A 14,984-nucleotide genomic window follows, 5' to 3' on the forward strand; every position below is an offset into this window, starting at 1 on the left:
AAACTGAAAAAGCTGGCCATTAAACAGTGGTTATAATGAAATGATCCATTTCTCTAATTTCTTGTTACTCCATGTGCTGGTTTTGGCTGAGGCAGAGGTAATTTCTTTTCCTAGTCATTGCTATGGGGCTGTGTTTTGGATTTGTGCTGAACGCAGTAATGATAATACAGAGATGTTTTTGTTACTGCTGAGCAGGGCTTGGAGACAACCAAGGCTTTCTCTGGTTTTCCTACTGCCATCCTGGGGAGCAGGCTGAGGGTGTGTGGGAAACTGGGAGGCGGCACAGCTGGGAAAGCTGGCCAAAGGAATATTCCCTAGTATAAAAAGTGAGAGGAAGGAGGAGGAAGGGAGGACATTTGGAGCGATGGTGTTTGTCCTCCCAAGTCACTGGTACGTGTGATGGGGCTCTGAAGGTGCTGAACACCTGCCTGCCCCTGGGAAGCCAGGAGTGAATTCCTTGTTTCGCTTTGCTTGTGTGCACGGCTTTCACTTTCCCTATTAAACTGCCTTTATCTCAATGCACAATTTTTCTAGCTTTTACCCTTTCAATTCTCTCCCCAGTCCATTGTTGGGGGAGTGAGCGAGTGGCTGCGAGGGGTTTGGGGGCTGGCTGGGGTTAAACCACAACATGGAATGATGAAACATGAATCAACGTTTAAATGGGACTACATGAAAAGACAGATCATTTTAGGTAAAAGAACAGCCATGTTGTAGGTTACTGCATAGTAACAGAAGCATATTTAAATTTATTTAGTTAAACATCTTTTAAAATTCTCTATGACTAAAGTAGAACAGAAATATTTTGAGTTGATTTGTTAGTAAGTGTTATTTTTCTGCACAATGATAAAAGAGAAAAAGATATCGTAATCAGAAATATTTATACGATGATCAAATTCTGGAGAAATCTACAAGGAACTTAAGTGACAGACAACCGATCAACTGTCCCTTTACAAAACTCTGAATATTGTGATTATACAACTGTTACATCTCATAAGTAAAAAACTGTTTAAAGTTATTTGTACTCACCATTTTTTGCTTCTGTAATTTTTAATTTAACCACAGACAGTACAAGAAGTATAACAAATATTGTAAGAAAACTATAAACAAAATCTGGTATCACAACTCACGTTGTGTTTAGTCATTGGTATTTTTTTGACAGACGTCACACTGACAAGCCAAACACTCTGAGAAATTATTTCAATACAAGAAAAGACTTCAAGCATTTTACCTACTTTCTGAAGCAATTATTAACTCTAAGACACGTGCCTGATTTTCTAGCCCTCTCGAGTGCAAAAAATCACGTTTCACAACAAACAAAAAGCTCATTTGAAGGTCAGATTTTTCTTTCATATGCTCATGGCACTTGGCTAAAATTACTTCTTTTCTGTATCAGTAGAAGTGAAATGATAGCTATTACAAAACAAACAAACCACACCTTAAAAATAAATAGTGGAAAAGCTGACAAATATCAGACTTTACATAAGGTCACTGAGAAGTGCTGGAAGAACTTAAGACAAAAATTCAAACACCTCTTTGTTAAAAAAAAAACAAACAAAAAAGAATCCCGAACCCAAACCAAACCCGAATTAATATATATCTACCTAGATGTATTCTTCTTTCAACAGTAACTCTAAAGAAAATAATGAGAAATTCAAATAAGAACTTCCTGCATTTATGTTAAAATACAGTGACTCTTACTTATTTTTAATTACATTTTTAAAAGAAGTAACCTACTATTTCAAGAGTATTAGAACAAGTTGGTCCATTTCAACAGGACAGATGAAATACAGCCAGAGAACCATAACTGTTTCCATATACACTTACTGATACAATAGACTGGAGCATGAACATATTTACATGTGTGCACAAACACTCAATGTGCACATTCCAGCACGTAGTGTATGAAGACCTATTCAACAGGACAGGAACCTTATTTTTTATATACAGAAACCATAACTTACCTATTATGCAGCTTATCATAGTTTTCCTTTAAAAGCTCATTCTCTTTTTCTAGATCATTTACTCTTTCTTGTAACTAAAATGAAAAAGGAAATTTCATTTGATGCATAGCACGAAAGTAAATTACAATGAATGTGTGAAGACAAATAGTTAATAATTTATAGGCATTATCAAGCTACTATTTGTTCTTTTTATACAAAATCAGAATCACAGAATACTCTGAGTCGGAAGGGATCCACAAGGATCATCAAGTCCAACTTTTAACTGAATGGCCCATTTGGGAATGAAACCCAGAACCCTGGCAGTATTAGCACCCTGCTCTAACCAACTGAGCCAGTCTCAGGATACACATCGGTCTCTCAGAAGCTTCAAAATAACAACCTTTTTTCATCACATGGATTTACATTTGGCCCAAACGGTCTTTTTCATTCTGTTTATATGAAGCTGAGACTACCACGTTGCAGTGGAACAAGAGTATGTGATCACATTCTCTCACGCAAAATAATATAAAAATCTAAAAGTCTAAGTGCATTACTGACATTATAAACAACATATCCATGCTTTCAAAATATTCACTAAAGCAAAATATAACTTTAAAGCTATGAGATACCAGGAAGATACCTACATGCATTACAATAGTTTAAAGGTTTGGAGGAAGTATTTATGAGATAATCTCAGTAAACTTGGTTCATGCAAAATACATCTAAAATAGGTAAACCAGGCGGTAAAACTAAATTTAAGCTACTACAAAATGTAACAGAAAAACAAATAAGCTTGCAGACTCTTACTCCTCATGCACTGAAGAGAATGAGGAATAAACCGCTTGATTTTTAGCCCTAAATGTGGATGACAGTAGTCTGAGAGCCTCTAGACAAAGAAACAGAAGTAATTGATTTGAACTGCTAAATCAGATATAACACTATACTGTACTGGAATTAAATCAAGTTGAAAGAATACTTAAAGAATACTTACCAATAAGTATAAGAATACTTATCAATAAGAATACTTATCAATAAATCAAGTATGATTTTCTTTCAGTTAGCAAACCACTTGTTCAGTATCAGAATTGACATGAAATCCTAAGCTTTAACCTCAAATATTGTCCAAACACTGGTGCAGTGACTACGTGGCACAGGGATCGGGTGTGATTGATAATTCTATCAAATGCAAGCAGCAGCCACTGTTTTTTCTTTTTAATGGGATAAAAGGATATCTATTACTAGGTCAGTCTTCTAAATGTGTTTGAAACATCTATTCACATTTCCATAATTAAAAGGTATCCCATCATTAACTATTCCCTTATCTATATGTACCTCAAGACGATTCAACATCTCTTGAACACAGCCTCACCTCTTCTGTCCTTCTGTTTGAAACAGTTACTGACTGCAACTCTTTCTGAAGATGGAAACACTTGGATCGCTCCTCTTTAAGCTGTACATTCAGTTCATCACCTTTTGCTAATAAAGCATCATGGTTGGTCTCCAAGTTCTTTAGGTTCTATGAAAAGGAAGGAAGGAAGGAATATCGAAATCACACCTTGTATAATGTTCCCACACTGTGTTTCAACAGGGGGCTCTCATGGCACTATGGAATAGATGCTCTCAATGTGGTCAGCAGGACACATTCTTGAACTTAGTAACTGAAAGTAACTTTCAATTCCCATGGCCCAGAGAAGGTGACCTTCTGGTCGCCCTCAAGAACATTAACCCCTCAGTTTACTCATGAAGAAAATAACAAAGAAATACATCTGTAAAGCTAATAAAAGATTTTGCAGTGGTTACAGCGGTTGGACATACTTGCAGCAGCAAGCAAAAATCAATGTTGCTCATCATAGAGCTTGCTGCTGCTCTCCTAAACCTTGTATTTATATTTATTTATATGTACATACATGCACACACACATAAATCTTTATACTTACAGAAATACATCTACACACACAATTGTAGATATATAATTCTTTCGCAACCCCCACGGAACCCTCGTGCATTCAGTTTTATTTCTCAGCTAGAAGTACTTTAATAAAGGACTTCTGTTTTCCTTTACATTTTCATTTACTTTCATGGATTATAGGAAGGCACATTTAATCAATTTTAATATTAAATGGAGCATGCCGATAGAGCCTCTATTTCCAGAATAGTAGTTAATATTATACTGCCTACATTCCACAATCCTGTAATTAAGCCTCATCCATTAAAAATTTCAATGTAAATCACATTCAAATTATGACTTGAAACAAAATAGTTGAAAGGCCAATCTCCTGTTTAATAAAATGACTGGATGAGAATTTATGCCAAATACATATGTGAATTTAGTTAATGTTTAATGCTTTTAGACAGAAAGAAGTTAGCTTCATTTTTTCCATACAACATTCCTACAAACTAGTTAAATGGAAAAGTTGAATGCTAATCCTGTAAAAATTGTTCACATTCTCATGCAGTCTGAACAGACCAGAAATGAACAAAAAACCCATGAAAAACCAATCACCAACTTGATCTTCAGCCTTTCGTATCTCATTTCTCAGTAAGATAAAAATCACAGAGAATAAAGAATATTAGCAGTCAGTCTAAAAAGAAATAGAGTTATTTTTATAACTATTTTACTAAATAACTAGTTATTTATAATCATAAATAGAGTTAGAATTTAAATTCTAGAGTTAAATTCTCTCTGACTATTTTAGATGTTAGATTTCTTAAAGAGAAAGAAGACAAAAAGCCATGTTAAACCTTTTCTCAGTTTGGCAGAGAAGATACAAGAATTAGACTGAAGAGGGGAAGGGAGGCAAAGCAAAACATAATGGAGAAACGGAAAAACACGGGCAAAAAACAGAATCGAACAAAACTCAAACGGCACAAGCGTTATTTAGCATGCTAACAATAAGAAGACAGAAGTAAGAGTTTTTAAGGATACCCACTGCTTCCACTTCATAAGGCTGGATACTTTGTAAAGCTCTACTGCAGTTAGGATTCCTACTCACAGGAACTGTCTTTCCCATTTCCAAAGTATTATCATTCCAAGGTATTATCATACCACCTCTGTATGCACATGCGGTTCTCCAGACAGGAAAAAGCAGAAGAAAGCTTTATAATTAAAACTACAGAATCTGCCATGGAATTGCATGTTCTGGAGATATTTTCATAAAATTGCTCTTTTTATAAGGAGAATTATTACTTAAAATGGCCTTCTAAAATAATTTCCACAAACATATGAACAGAGGTTAAATCCTAATGTCAGAACAAAAGAGCCAAACTGCCCAAACTTTAGCAAAGAGTAATAAAGTGGAGGGGGCTTCGTATCCCTTTTTAGTAAATCACTACATCTAACTCAAAGCCTTCTCTTTAAATCATCAAGGATCTCTTTCCATAGCCAGACAACTCAGTTCTTTCCTCATAATCTGCTCGGTACAACTTTGCAGATGAAATCACTAAGACGTGCTAGACCCTGATGAAAAAAAGAAAGAGTGATTAAGACTAAAAATCCCTACTCCATTTGGAGTAGTTTGAGTTTCATGTAGTTGCGGTTCATTTTAATGTACTCAGTATTGACTCAGAATCAAGAAGTACATATAATTTTTTTTCTTCTGTTTAGCATGCTTATGTGACAAGAGTATAGGAATGTTACCAATCAAATTGCAATTACCTCTTGCAACTGGAGAAATTTTCCTTCCATTGCTGAAAGAGCATTGCTTTTCTCGGCCAGCTGTTTATGGACCTTGATCATTTCTACGTTGTCCTGAATGTTTAGCCTTCAAAATTAAAAAGAAATGCATCATAAACACATATTTGGAAGAAGATGTAGTGTATAATACCCAAATTAATTTGTTCTTCTATAATTCACACTAGAGAGCTTAGGTAAATAAATATGGTACTGTATGATAACACAGCAACTTCAGTCAACACATATAGACCTTTGTTTATTGTATAAAACTGTGTACGACAGAAAGAGAAAACAATCCTATGCCTAAAGAGATTGCTTTCCAACTTTCCCACCATCCAAAATATTCGGTGCCAGTAGAATGCCATTTTGTGAAGTTTCCACCTATCAAACACCATAAAGAAAATGTGACTTAGCAATTTAGACTGTAACACCTGAAGTCTGGTATTCAAACAAGCTGCAGGTGTGTCTTAATTACATGAAAATCATTTCATATCCACGCAGATATTCTTACAATTCAAAGATTAATTTGAATATGTACTGTTTATTATAAACAACATTTAAAATAACTCAAGATTTAAAAAAATATTTACTTAGGTGTTTCTCCTTACTTCAAACAGCGCAACTGAACCCCATTACTTCCATAAGCATGAGAGGAGAAACTAACCGGGATTTTTACTAGCATACATGATGATAAAATCAGAGTAAATTTTCTATATTTGAAAAGAATTTCTCTCCCAATATTTGTCTATTCTAGACACGCTGGACAAATCGTCACCACACCACGCTGGAGCAAGTGAAGGGGCTACAAAGCTTACACATCCGGAAAACAGCAGAATATGTGAAATACCACCCTTTTACTCTTTAAAACATCAAATCCTATTGTGTTTTGGCATTGCCCAGCTAATTGTCCTTACACAGCAGAAACATACTTATGAATCTGAGATCTTCCCAAAGAAACAGTCTTAACTCAATGCTAAAACTATCATGTGTCTAAAATACTGTTTTGTACACAAAGTTGTGGTGAGTACAGACAGCAGCACTGGCTCATGCCAGCTATTAAAAAGCTAATAAAGTAGTACATTTTTATTAATCTTGTTCCACACATCAAACAAAAGGCTCTGAAGCTTTCCAAGGTTTTTTCTTTTGTTTTCCCCACTTCTTTTCCCTTTTTTCTTTTTTCCCCCTTTTTTTTTTTCCTCTTTTTTTTTTCTTTCTTTTTGAGTAGAAAAAGGAACAGATGATAGTGAATTTATGATGTACGGGTGTCAACTCCACGGCTCCTGACAATCAACACTAACTACTTTTTCAACAGTGAGCGAAGCAGCATTTGCTTTAAACAGGGTTGGGGCACTGACATTATGGAGTGAATTGTTCAAATCTGGAAGTGAAAATTACTTTTTATTGGGATCATTTCAATTCTTACTACAGTAGGAGTATTCATCTCATGAAGCTTCTAACTACAGAAAACACATTCGATTAATTACTTCTTAGCGCATTACATCCACCACAGTATCAGCTCTCATCATATGCTAGAGCAACAAAATGATTTCTCTGCAGTACTTCTCCAGTATTTTTTCAATTTATTTAAATAAAATGTGTCTAAAAAATGTCCACTGCCTCTAGGTACACGAAAAGGAGCTTGCTGTTGGAAGAACGAGATAATTTCAGATTTTGTGGACAAGGCCAAGTTAATTGAGGAAGACTCTGTTGGGAAGGTTCATTTTTCTGCAAATGAAGTCCCAAAACCGTAGAATCAAAACTGATGATCAAACAGCTTTCTCCCTCCCAGGCAGTTGATATATTCTGTTCCCAGAACAACTGCCCAGGTATTCTGCTGTAACTTATAAATAGATGTTATATACAGATTTAATAGAAAAGTCAAGGGTACCTTTCATTTAAACGGATAATATTTTGCTCAAAGAATAACAAAACAATGTATAAAGACATGTAAGATAGCTCATTCAACATTTTCTTTATCGCCGAGAGAGTAAAAAGCTGTGCCCCAGAACCCGAAAACACAGAGGTCGAAGTTAAGAAAAGAAACTAATATTCTTTTGGAGGCAGTAACATGATATAATGGGCATATTGATGTGCTCTAGCACACCTTCTACCACAACTACAGAAATAAGGAACTCTATTCTTCCACTTCAAACTTCATCATTAAGCTGGATCAAAAGATCTGAAATGGAAAATGAAGTTAGGAGAAAGTGACAGTTAAAAGCACTAAGAATTACGTTTTTGGTGTACGTCAGCTATTAACCTCAGAGACAAGCTCTTTTCCAGACCTCCTATCATTTGGATTGAAAGTAATGCAGGAGGGTCCCAATAGCCGGCCGGGGACAGCTGTATGGAAACGGGGGACTGACAGCAACCTACACCAGAAAGAAATGACTAAAGAAAGGATCTCAATCTGCACTGTACAAATTTATGCCCATAAATCCCAGATGGCTGAGCTAATTAAACTGAGGTCTAATTAAACCAGACCCTTTGCATCTTGTCTTTACTTCTGTATGAGCAAGACTTGGATATAATTCTGAGACTACTCTTTTTAAGAGTCTGACTATTGTATCAGCTGGACCAGTAGCTCACAAAATTTCTGCATTCACATCCAGAACAAGAAAAACAAGAAAGTAAAATACGTGCCACCACCACACTTGTCAGGATCTCTTGTCCTCTGTCTAGCAAAATAAACAAAAGGCCTCTTGGCTAATAGTTCTCAATCACAAATGCACCACTGGCCAAGGTGTACACATGGACTCCCAAGCAGACAAGTACAGAACATCAACGTGCAGTACTCTTCTCATTTTACAATGCTCAGGAACTAACAGGATTGTATGTTGATGCACATCATGTCCTTTCCTTTACCTCTTATTTCTTACAGGAACTCAAACAAAATGGAAAAAAGCCCCAAGAATGCTCACCTTCTAGTAGCACCTTTATCTTGTAATTGACAGTATATTGCAAGAAGCCAAACAATAACATTGCATGAACAGCTCTAGAATCTAAGTTATTAAGACTATTGAAATACCAAACACCTGTTTCACAAATGCATTTTGGGATGGCTTTAAAAATGTTCTTGGAAAATACTTACTGCTGTAACTATCTCCTTGCTTAGAATTATCCATGCTATTGAGCAGAACATTTTACGACTTGGTTTCACCAAACGGACAAAAATGAATAAGGTCCATATTCCTTTACAGAAGTAGTAACTTCAGCAGCTACCTGCTAACATCATGACATGGGTCTTCTAATGCTTCCACCATGGAGACTTTAATTTTTCACAATACCTTTGGCTGGCTGTACCCTGCTCTTTCAGCCGTAGGAGGGATTCTTCAATTTCCTTTTCTTTCCTTCTTAGTTGACTCACAAGAATCTCTCTGGCACGTTCTAGTTCCTCAATGTGTTTCCTTTGGGACTCAATGACAGTCTCCCTGCAAGTACAAGCATCTTACATTCCAAAACCAGCTACGTATTTTTTCAAAGAATACAAAAATAAATGAATGCTCAAGCAAGCCAAACTTTTAAGTGTTCTGCAAAATCTGTATTTCTTATTAACATACATCAGAAGAGAGGCTTATGAAAAAATTGTGAAAACGCAATTTAAAGTCTCAAAATAAATGTTTCTGTGGAGTGAATAACGTTTAGCAGAACCTCCACACAAACGCTGTTCACGGTTTCTTGTACTCTGTATTAGAAGTATCCTCTTTGTAATCCATTAGCACCTATGGTTTCTCAAAACCAAAACACCATTGCTAGCTATCACAAGATTAGATCTTCAATGGATGGAGATTTTTAAGCTTTTATTCTGAGATAGGGAAATCTACACCCAAAAAAAGAAAAGAAAAAAAAAGAAAAAAAGAAAAAACAAGTGTTTTAAACAGTGGAATTTAGCCAGTTAATGCAATAAAAACAATAATTTATAGGAATATTTCTGTACAATTGCTTCCTACAATTCCAGTTAATCTTTGTGTTTATAAAATTTCAAGCACAAAATAAATGACAGCACATTAATCCATACATTTTTAAACTTAGCTTGCCCATTTATTGAAAATTCAGCGTTGACAGAGAATGTAATCGATAATCTGATTTAAGTACATCACTATGGAAATAAACAAACAGCTCTTAGAAAACCCAGGTTCTAAATATACAATTTAGAGAAAAAAATGTTCTAATCAGACCTCAATACCTTTAAATTAGATGTTAACTACCTTTTCTATATAACACCTCTCTACTCTCGTGCAATCCCTATACATCAAGGATGTTGTAAGGGTTTCCTAAGCTTCAATTTCAGTTAAAATGTGCAGTTGGACTACAAACCACACTTCAAAATGCAAAAGTGAATCAGAGTCATTTTACATAACTATCCCAATACTGTGCTTTTTGCACTTATCCATAAAATCTGTCTGCCTCCAGAAATGAAACTTAAATGCATCAGCAAAATACATTCACATAGTCACCACTTGCATGGTGGAGCACATTTTAGGACTTACGTCGGTAAAAAATTTGCAGCTAAGGTCCTTTCTGCTTTTGTCAGCTCTGACCTGTAACAAACTAGGCAGCACTGCATCCTAGCAAAGAGAGGCTCACCACTGGAGACCAATTTTAACTTCCAGCCAAATTCTTACGTACCTACGTTTTGCATTCTAAATCCCTGATTCCCTGTTTTCCTTATAATAAAACATTTCTGCATTGTTAGCAGTGTTATTGTTGTCAGATCCAACAGTTCTATTTTCTGAAGTGAAAACTTCTTAAAATATATACTTTTTTCTTCAAGAAAATTCTAAGAATTATAATGACAAAAAAATAAGTAATATGAAAATCATACAAATTTCTGATTTCAGCCCTTGAATCCTCGAGCAGACTCTGTCCATATTTGGGGAGCACAAGGTCAGATGACCTCACTTCTAAACTCTGAAATCTCATTCCTGAAAACCAAACAGAAGATAAATGCTTGACATGTTGCATGAAAAAGCTTTAAACAAGCCAACTATCCCTATACAGTACAAACAATTGTGACTTCTATACAGCTGTCATAAAAAGTATTTTTACATCAAAATCACATGGAAAGAAATAATCAGAGTATGTATGACATAGCTGCTGTAAAATCTGAAGGATGGGCGATGCAGAATAGTGTTAAAGCGAACTGTTAAAAACATGCCCTGGAGGGTTTTTTTAGAAGATTTTACTTTCAAAGACAGAGAACACGGATTGCGTCTTCAAAGAAGAGAAATATCAATATTATTAGACAGGAACGTGGACTTATAATTACTTTTTCGCAGCACTTGCTTTGCAAAATTCCAAGTATCATTCACCCAGACATGCAACTATGAGGACTATTTTTTAGTAGCAGTGCAGATAATTTCCTTGTGTTGTTTAGAAGCATCCTAAGCCCGTGGCAAAGAAGAGAAGTGAGAAATTAATTAAGGAAGAATTGCTACTTCAGGAGCAAACACAATGGTTTCTCCACATTTTTCTCTTACCCTTCTACAGCAAGAAGAAATTAACCAAGTTTTGAGGTGGGACCAAACACATTTCATTTCAAAGACAGCATTAACGCTGCCATCCCTCAGTCCCTAGAACTGAATCATTTAGGTTCGAGGTACGATGATACCAGCACTTTCCCAAAATGCCTGAAAAAACTTACCTACTTTGCCACATTGACTTGACCAATTTTGATCTTTAAGTATTATGTTAAGGTACTGGCAATTGTGATATATACGTGTGTGTGTGTGTGTGTGTGTGTGTACAGATACATATATGCGCCTAGAATTTTTTTTTGTTTGCTTTTGTTCAAACCGAGGTACTTCTTAGATGGTTGCACTCAATAAAGACAGCAAGTATTTACTGAACATTCATAACTGATTAGGACTTTTGGATGAGCTTTCCACGGTATTTTTAAATCAGCCAAACAAAAAGCAGATACAGGAAGCTATATTTATTATTGGTCGAGGTTTCTTGTCTCTTAATGCCTTAGAGACACTTAAACTACCCTAATTTTATCTAGGCATTTTATTTTTAGGTAACTGCGCTGCATATTTTCTGATCTGCACTAAAAATGTTTTGAAATTCAGACTCGTGGTTTCAAGAGCAATCTAAGAGTTCACCATTTTTAATAAATGTGAATTATACCCTTCTTGGTGTGCTCTGGCATGCCAGCAGCCTCACTCTCTTTTTTGAGACCAGTGTTCACACGAGATTGAATGGAGCTGTACGGACACAGCCTATGGCCTTGAATCTGGAGCTGCTGTTTAGTTGAAATGAGTTTGTTCCGGAGGCTCTCATTTTGTTTCTCAAGCTCACGAACTCTTTCTCGCAAATGCTCAATCGTTTCTTCCAGCTCCAGAGCCTGACCCAGCCGCGTGGGTCCACAGTCAGCCCGGTCACATTTTCTTTTATCATTAACAAGCCGTATTAACTTGGTGGTCATTCTGGGGAAAACAATCAAAAAATATGAAAAAGAATGTGAAAAGTCAGCACAAAAAGTATTTTGTTGAAAGGAACATAACCACTGTGAAGACCTCAGCGCAGAACCTTGATAAGAAATTTCAAGTTTTGATGTAACTATTGCTACCTGTGACAAACTCCTTGAAGATAACTGAAATCACTGTGCAGCAATCTGCTTTATAGCACTGACGAGTAACAGCTTCCTAAGGCTTATCATTTAAGGTTAGTAAAGGAAAGACACATTACTCCACAGGCTGCTTAATTTTTAACGCATGACCTTATATCGGAACCTCTGCATGCCGTTAAGTTACGGACTTGGGATCTTTGGGATGGGGCAAATTATAAAAGCGACAATACCACAAAACATCTGACTATTGAAAGAATGATAATTTTAGGATTTAAATATACATTTCATTTCCAAAGTGCCTAAAATACACCAATGGAGATATTTAAGAAGGTACTCCTGAAAAAGGGACTTAACAGTACCCGTTACCATACTCAGTTTTATTCTGGGTAAATATGACCAATGCGCTTCGGAGAAGGAACAGTTAGCTGAAGAATATAATTAGATATAGAGCATATAGCTCTCATGTCTCTTCAAAAGGATAAAAAATTTTGCCTTTGGCATCTCGAGTTGTACTTTTCATTTCCTTTAGTTTTGATAAACATTAGTTGCTGGAACAAAAGGCAGAGAGAGCACTCGGGGGTGATTTAATTTAAAAGAACAGAAAACACACCTAGCAGTAAACGGAAAAAGCCTGGAAGAGAAATAGAGGAGGAGAGGGAAGGGGAGTAGAAAAAGAGGGAGAAAGGGGGAGAGGGGAAGAAAAGTGGCTTTGATGAGAGACAAGTTCAAGACTTCACAAAATCAGCCGCACATATTCAAGATCTGTTTCTAGTTTACAGGGCATCTACTTTTGAAGGCCTAGAAAGAAAACTAAAAATTTTCAGCTACCCTTTGATTAATTTATTAGCTCCTCACCAGAAGCTGGCTTAGATGCAGAAAGACTGTTAACAATTAGCACAATGCGAACACAGAGTATGTTTTGATATTAGTCAGCCCTCCTGCAGTATTGTAATACTACAAACAGTTCTGCACGGTCCAGATTGGTTTGCCGCCACAGTAAGCACTGGCAAAGATTAGCACACAAATCTTAGCATATTAAGTTTAACAATCAACCTAAAGCTGCTTGTATATTTGTGGGCAAACTGGGTACTGTGCTCCCCATGGTACTTGGGAGCTCTTCACTGAAGTTACCTATTACACTGAATAAAGGAGCGATAATTATAAAGAAATTTTAGTGCTAACTCACCAATAAAAAGCTAGATGCTATTCAGCCTCTTGAAAGACAGACAGGGACCAAAAAAGGGGCAGAATCTCTCTGTATAGGCCATTTTGATTCTAGAATGAAACTCCTGATGAACCATTAGGTTTCTACAGCCTGCTCTTCAATTCCCAGAACACCTCTTATATTTGTACTCCGCCAGCACGGCTGGGAACCCAAGGCATCATCTCCGATGTACTAGACAGTGATGTATGTCTGTACACAGAGATCTAATAGGGCTCCCTGCAAAAACCATCTCACATACTCAGAGACAACTAGAAATCAACACAAAGATCACTTCCAGTGGGTGATTTTTGCTACTGCATTAAAAAGTGCTCTGAGAGAAACCAGCATGATTTTTAATTTGTTGATGATGCTTTCAAGGGACAAAAAAGTGCTGTGAGTTAAAAAAAAAATATTAAACCCCATACCTTTTAATTTTCTCCTCTTGCTTATTTGCATACTGTTTGAGTAGGATGTGGTCATCACGTAAACAAAGGAATCTGTCTTCCAGCTCCTCTCGACTGATTCGTGATAGGACTTGTTGAGCTTTTACGTTCTGTGTAGATGATTCTACCCAAATCAAGGCAATTTTAAATTACCTTCAATACATTCAACAACACATAATTCAAAGTCTAACTCACTTTGAAATTCTGAAAACAAATTATTGAAAATTTCCAAGTAATTTGATATTTTATACTTGTTTCGGTCTATTGATCAATCTCCTCATTGATTAATTTCCTCAGACTTACTGGCAGGTTAATCACTTCCCTTTTTTCTTCCTCTTACAGACTAAAAAAGCCCGTAGTTCAAATGACGCAGCAAATTGACTACCTACCAGGCAATGCAAAGGTAGCAATTTAGCAAACAACCAGGAATGGTCAAATATACTAATTAAAAAATAGGATGAGCACTACCATTGAGATGCTTTCTAATCTGTTTCAAAGTGAACATACTCTCTTGAAGCTTGAAAGAATTAACTCACAGTTGTGAAAATGGACTCAAATACAAGACTAAGCCCGGTAGTTCCATTCTAATAGCAGCTGAGTAACTTATAAGAATTGCATAGTACTTCTGGTTCCCATTTTGTTACATGGATCTCACCTTGTCCTCCATTCAGCAAAAAAGCATTCTCTTTCCTCCTGGAAGGATGAATGCTATAGCTCGATGAATTTTCCAGGTTTTAGCATCTCACAGCAACTTCTCTCTTATAACAACCAACTTGAATGTACAATGGGTCACAGTTATCTTTCAAAATTTAACCCAGATTTTGAATGGTATTTGAACTTCATTTTGTGAAACATTTTTAGAAAGAAGCTAAGGAAGCCACTGATCGAAGTCTGTAATTGCAATAAATAGCATCTGGTACAAACCTTGTGATCCTTCGATTCCAGCTGGAGTTAGGACTGTATCTCTCACAGCCAGGTTCCCCACAGTTTCATCAGCTGAAACAGGCATGGCTTACCTAGGGATAACAAAATTCAAATGCCTCTGCATCTGCAATTTAAGCTGTGAGACTAGAATGAACTACAAAACATCATATAAAATGATGGCAAACGTAATGACAGGTTCACTGGAATGACAGACTTGTGCATTACTGTA

The 14,984-nt window shown here is 36.2% G+C and overlaps 1 protein-coding gene across 6 annotated transcripts in view; it reads right to left on the minus strand.

Annotated features, from left to right (window-relative positions):
* Positions 1–14,870, minus strand: part of RPGRIP1L (RPGRIP1 like) — a 42,007-nt gene extending 27,137 nt beyond the window's left edge. For all 6 annotated transcript variants that reach the window (XM_019288117.3, XM_019288115.3, XM_019288116.3 and 3 more), the window contains exons 1-8: positions 14,756–14,870; positions 13,814–13,955; positions 11,743–12,041; positions 10,439–10,538; positions 8,901–9,044; positions 5,596–5,701; positions 3,310–3,456; positions 1,962–2,035 (exon numbers count right to left, since the gene is read on the minus strand). In XM_019288117.3, coding sequence (XP_019143662.3) covers positions 1,962–2,035; positions 3,310–3,456; positions 5,596–5,701; positions 8,901–9,044; positions 10,439–10,538; positions 11,743–12,041; positions 13,814–13,955; positions 14,756–14,840 — 1,097 coding nt within the window. In that variant the 5' untranslated portion in view covers positions 14,841–14,870. The remainder of the gene's footprint in view (positions 1–1,961; positions 2,036–3,309; positions 3,457–5,595; positions 5,702–8,900; positions 9,045–10,438; positions 10,539–11,742; positions 12,042–13,813; positions 13,956–14,755) is intronic.
* Positions 14,871–14,984: the final 114 nt, after the last annotated feature.

The sequence above is a fragment of the Corvus cornix genome, chromosome 4A, assembly GCF_000738735.6.
Source record: "Corvus cornix cornix isolate S_Up_H32 chromosome 4A, ASM73873v5, whole genome shotgun sequence".
NCBI classification, from domain to species: Eukaryota; Metazoa; Chordata; class Aves; order Passeriformes; family Corvidae; genus Corvus; species Corvus cornix.